Raw genomic sequence first — 6,393 nt, 5'->3', positions numbered from 1 at the left:
GTGTGGAATTATAATATGCTAAAATGTTTATATGTGTATATAATTTAATTAGCTGAGATTAAGCGAAAAAACAATCAAACAAAAATTATTTTATAGAGAGATGAACTTGAAATATTTTCAAATTTAATATTTTAGAAATTTTCGTAATACTGCCATTTATGTTTATCGTTTACGCTGATAACCGTAAATTAACTTGTTTTTATTCATGTTTGTAAAGTTATAAATACATTTTATTTTCTGTTTCGGGTTTTTAAAAACATTGTATTATGAACTACCTACTTTGAATTATTTTTTGGTGTTGAACGGTAAAGAGTGTTTGATGTTTAAACGTTACGTCTGTATGATACTAAACTGTTACTAATTTTTATTTGAGGTCTTAAGAAAAATTAAACATAATCATCATGCCAAAAAAAAACAAAAATGCAAAGAATTCATTTTCTTTTTTTATGAAAGAACTTCAACAAGAAATGCAAATTCAGGGTCAATTCATTCCTATGAGTGAGATGCCCACAATTGCTCATCCAAAATGGCTGGTAAGTATATCGTAACTATAAATTTTTAGTTAATATTAATTGCAACTTTCAAATGTAAGGTGATTAGACAAATAGAGCTACACGTATAGTTTATATGAGTTAGACAGAAGGCCAAAGACATGATCAGTGTTTCAAGTAACATTTACAATTATTTTATATCGACTAGCTGTGACAATATTGTAACTGTTCACACATCACAGTTGTTGACTGAAGCAGGAAAACTTCAGCATTAATTAATTTTAAAACTGCAGACGAGGGTGACACGTTTTTATGGGTAAAGTGATGAAGAAAATCATTTTCACATTTCTGTTTACTAATAGTAATGAGTAGAGGTAAGAAAGTTAGAGTACTATTAGAGTAAAAAGTGGTGAATTTAGTTATAATGAATTTATTCTGTTGAGCAATAAATTTCACTCCTTGTCTTTTGTAAATGAGGAACAACTGGAGGGAAAGAAAACAAAAGTGACAGAGAAGGATGTGGATGATAAGGATGTTAAGTATAGGCAATTCCTTGACAAGACATCTAGATAGAATAGTCCACAGGTAAAATAGGTTGGAAAGGATTGGATTATGCTACCCAAGGCCACAGATGGTGGAGACAACTGGCAGAATAGCAGATATAATAAAGGGGACTAGCATAGATGCAATTTTTGTGGTGCACATAAGGGCTAATGGTGTAGGAAAAGTATGTCATAGGAGCTAATTAATATGTATAAAGGGTTGATAAAGGCATTTAAAGAAAAATGCCAAAACTTAAAAAAGAAACTAATTAAGAGGCAGAGAAAAGTTTAACATAGGAAATGAGTATAGAAGCAGTTATAAGAATAGACTCAATTATTACTGTTATAATGCTAGAAGTATAAGAAATAAAACATATGACTTTAGAGCATCAGTGAGAATGGAGGATTTTGATGTAATGGGAATAACTGAAATATTGTTAAAAATAGATGATTTTTATGACAAATTTCTTTGAAGTACAGGGTTACAAGCGATGTAATAGGGATATAGTATTACATATTTTATATGTAAAATACAAGTTACATCCTATTGAAGTTAAGGATATTAAATGAAATAGCAAGAAAGTTGAAATAACTTGGGTTCCTACTGGTAAAGAGAAAAAGCTTTTAGTAGGAATTAGTGAGAAACTTTACAGTGAGATTAAGATTTCAACTATTAATGAAGTTATGGGTGATTGGAAATGCTGGAGTCAAACCATGAGGTAGAAAAGGTTTTGGAAACTGTTCAAGTTGACTTTCTTCACTAATTAGTCAAGGAACCTACTAGAAACAACACTATTTTAGATTTATTGTTAACTTCAAATATAGAATTGATCAAGAGGATGAAACTTGTGGAATATGTAGGTGCAAGTGATCACTGCTTTATTAGGTTCAATGTTTTGCTGCATATGGAGATAAGGAATAATGATATTTTGTTTACAAATTTCAAAAAAAGCAAATTTTAAAAGTATACTACAAGGCGTATCTGTTGTTAATATGGTAGCTAAGGTATTTGGAGACACAGATCAGATGTGGAAATTTTTTAAAGATACTTTTTTAAATATTCAAGATAAAATATTTCTTATAGAAAAAAAGTGTATCTACAAGTAAAAAACCAGGTTGACTCACAAAGAGATTGAGATGAAATTAAAGAAAATATTCATAAATTTAAGAAATTTAAATTGACTGGTATGATAGGAGACTTGGAAGATTATAGAAATTCAAGAAAGTTCATGAAACAAGAAATTAGGACATAGAATATACAAGAAAAGGTTGACGAAAATGTAAAACTTAACGACAACGATTTTTTAAAATACATTAGGTAAGAGTTAACAAAATGTTACAATTGAGGTAAGACCCTTCAATGATGATTTAAAAAGGCTAGTATCTGATGGTTACGAGATGGCTGGATTACTAAATTTTGCTTTTTCTTTGGTTTTTACTGGGAAACATTTATGCAGTATTCAACATCTTGAACAGTAGATAAATGGAAACAAGATGTTTGTATTATTTAAAAAATAAAGTTCCTAAACCAGATAACATTTCCCTAAGAGTTTTAAAGGAGGTAAAAGATTGGATATGCAAGTCACTTTCTGGTATTTATTGTCAGTTCTTGAATAGGTATTGAAGGATTTGAAGTTAGCTAATGAAACTCTTCTTTTCAACTGAAGTGATGAAAAATTATCACATCAGTTACAGATCCATTGGTCTTGCATCTGTTGTGGAAAGTTTTAAAAGATGTTTTGTAAAATCATTTAACAAAATTTAAAATTTTATTGGATAGTCAACATGGTTTCACTAAGGGAAAATCATGACCCACAAATATTTTGACATTCTTTGAAATGGTTGCTACTTATGTAGAAAAAGGTAAAAGTGTAGATTTGGTGTATCTGGATTTTTAGGAAACATTTGACAAAGTGCCACATATAAGGCTTGTAAAAAAAAAAAAAAAGTTTATGTGGAGAGTAAGTTAGCAAATTGGATAGAAGGGTGAATTAATGGGAGAAAGCAGAGGGTTTTTATAAATGTAATTTAGTCAAACTGAATTAATGCCACAGATTTCAGTAAAGATACTGGTTCAAATTTTCAGGTGTTGTTTTTAATGTAATGCAATGGAAAAAAATATTCCCTCACTCCATGAACCCATGGCAACAAAGAAGAAAGCCTGGTTTTGTTTGTCAACAAACCATAAAAGTTTGGTAACAAATAGTAAGTTACCCAGTAAAGATAAATTAAACCTTTCATAAGGCCCCAACATCCAAGGGAATTAATAAAATATTCTTATTAGTTCTTAGCTCTTTTTATGTATATTAATATAATTGCATCTACACATAGTTATACACTCCAACTTAATACTCTTCATTTCCTGATTCTCAAATTGGTATTTAATCATCAATTTGTGAACAAATTAATTTCCCAATCCTATGATTTTACAATGTGAAGAATACATCTTGTAAATTTATTAACCTTTTACATCTGAGCTTGAATTTTTAGCAAAATTTATAATTAAATTTTATCTCAGTATAATCTTAATTTGAAAGAAAAAAATCTTAAAAATTATGTTTTCATTTTTTTGTTGGTTGATGCATCTGGACTGAGATTTCTCTTCAATATTTTTCAAGTTCAGTGATATGTAAATTATAAGCAAGAATCTAAAATCTTGAATACATACCAATACCAATAAATTGATCATATCTCTCCTTACTGTTTCCCTGATTTTATGAGATTGTTTACTCATCAGTTTTATATAGTAGATGGACATATTTATAACCAGTAAAACAGTTTCTTCTCTACCTAAATCTTATAGAAGTATTGTTTAGATATCTCACAGTAAGGCTTCTAAATTACTTAAGAAATTTCTTAAAACTATTTATAATTTAATTGAATACACAGAAAAATTACTTGACTGTCAGTATTTCATTCTTTGCCCATCTAAGAACTGATCTGATTTTTTCACACTTGATTCAGTCTTTCATATCTCACTTAATTGCCCTTTGGCAATATGTCTCATAACATTTTCCATTGATATCAGTGTACCCTCTATCTTGGTACTGTGTATAAACAACTTATTCAGATAATGTTGTCACTTTTTATTGACAAAGCATTACTAATTGGTTTCCCAGTGCTAGAGTTATTCAGAGGTACTTTAAACATTCTCCATGTTAGCTAATTAATTTTCATGAAAAAGAAAAAAATTAAATATAATTGTTTTTCCAATTAGCAAGATGATTTACAGTATGAATTCCTGTATTATTATTACAGTCAAGTCTCTCTTATTTGACCTCTAATATTTAACATTGCACAACACTCAGAGGGAGTGGACCACTCTTGGTTGAGACTGTCGTTGATCTTGTTTTTAATGAGATGGAGACATATATTTGGCTCCATTGTTTTCTTTCAGGGACTCTTAAAGCTGTAATTGAGGGTGATCCTTGAGATTCTTTAGAGAATTTGAACTTGTTTTTTTTCTTGTGCCTTTCTTGTTTGTTTGTCTTTATGTTCTCCTGTGAGACAGTAGTAAGTTTATGGGCTTGCAGTGCTGGAATCCAGAGTTTAATGCACTATTGTGAAAACAGCAGATAGTTGAACACTGCTTTACCTCTTACAAAACAAAATTACCTGACTAAATGTTGTTTCAATTAACATTAATCAACACAGTATTTAAATGAAATACAAAACACAAAATGGAGACTACTTTGGGATAAGCAGCCCTTAATTCATTTTCTTCAGTTAGTTCATTAAGAGTGTGATGTTTTGCTCTTCCTCAGTTGCTTTTGAGCTTGCACCTTACTTGAGGACTGCAAGTTATGGGAGTGACTGTTTAGTTTTCTCTCTATCTACAGACATTGTGGCTCATGCAGGGAGGTTGTGTGAAGGGGTAGTTATGTCATATCTGACACGGTTGTTTGAACTTTGTAATTTAGCCTACTTTTACCACATGGAAGCTTATTCCAACTCTTAAATACTGCATATGCTCATTGAATTCACCTGAATACATTAATACCCCATTGTAGTGGAGAATGTATCTCTGGGCTTACAGCTCCCAACTCCAACATTGTTTGCCTTATACTACACTTGGTTGGAAGCCTCTTTTATAACAAGCTGGAATGTATATTGTTCACATATATACATTGACTCAGTTGTCAGTTCTTACATTCATCTCTGTTGTTCTAGGTATTTTGAATGGTATAGACTTCTAAAAGGATCTTAGTTCTATTTCTGTTTGAAGAGTCCTGTCCCCCAACATCATCTCCTTGGGACTTTGGTACCTAGAACAGGTTTTGTCTATAACCATAGGTTACGTTACTCAGTCAGATCACGACCAGCAGCATCAGTGTTTATTGTGTTTTCAAGGTCTGTTAGAGCTAAACCCTGAGTGTTTCTGCACATGTAATACCCTCACCCATGAATCTAGGTCCTTGAGTTAGGTTTAGTCATTCAGTTCACACTTTCACCACCATTATCCGCTTGACCTATTGGATATGTCTCCCCCCCACATATTTTCATGAATTGGAACTAAATTATGGGGCTGTCACTGTTTGGCTGGTGTGGGGGTGTTGAGAGAGTTATACTAGTTCATCTGGGGTTTTATTCCCATCATCTGTTGAGCCTAAGAAGACAAAAGACTAGTGTCCAGTCATTGATCTTTTTTATCTATATCAATGCATTATTTCTTCAATATATGCAAAAGTTACTTCTGACTCAGTCGTAGCTGACATATTTTACTGTGATTGTGGATGTCCAAGTTTGTTGTAGTTGTCTCCTATCTGTACATTATCGCAGTGAGGTATCCCACCACTATTGGTATTTTTTGTACACAGAGGTCAGGTACAGTAGTTTGGAGTTTTTATCTTTCAACTAACATAGGCTTCACATTCCACACTTCTTTTCACACACCTTTCATAGACTACTGGTTACTGCTGTTACAACCTTTTCAATTGTCAGAACAGCACTTAAATTTTGCTTTCAGAAACCATTAAGGTGGGCTTCATTCTCAAAACTGAGACATCTGTTCTTACTGCAGTTAGTCCTCACTAGCACAGCGGTAAGCCTACAGACTTACAATGCTAAAATCAGGGGCTTGATTCCCCTCAGTAAACTCAGCAGACAGCACGATGCGGCTTTACTATAAGAAAACATACTTACTGCATTTCAATAATTCATTAGTCTGGATAACTTATTTTACATCGTACCTCTTAGGTTCAGCTCCTTCACATTCAGCCTCATGCTACAGGAGAGGAAACCTAATCCCTTCTTACCTCTCCCTCTCCTACTGCTTGGGTGGTTCTTTCCCCTATAGTAATGTGAGCTCACTTCAATCTCTCATTCCTTTGGGATGAAAGCATAATTTATCCTTTTTAATG

The 6,393-nt window shown here is 32.1% G+C and overlaps 1 protein-coding gene across 1 annotated transcript in view; it reads left to right on the top strand.

Moving 5' to 3' along the window:
* The first annotated feature begins 260 nt into the window (after positions 1–260).
* Positions 261–6,393, top strand: part of LOC143235849 (protein maelstrom homolog) — a 58,365-nt gene continuing 52,232 nt past the window's right edge. The window contains exon 1 of the mRNA XM_076474088.1: positions 261–533. Within this exon, the coding sequence (XP_076330203.1) occupies positions 402–533 (132 nt within the window). The 5' untranslated portion in view covers positions 261–401. The remainder of the gene's footprint in view (positions 534–6,393) is intronic.

Source organism: Tachypleus tridentatus, chromosome 12, assembly GCF_004210375.1.
Source record: "Tachypleus tridentatus isolate NWPU-2018 chromosome 12, ASM421037v1, whole genome shotgun sequence".
NCBI lineage: Eukaryota > Metazoa > Arthropoda > Merostomata > Xiphosura > Limulidae > Tachypleus > Tachypleus tridentatus.
Note: the sequence above shows the minus strand (reverse complement) of the source record. Positions and strands in the feature narration are given on the sequence as shown.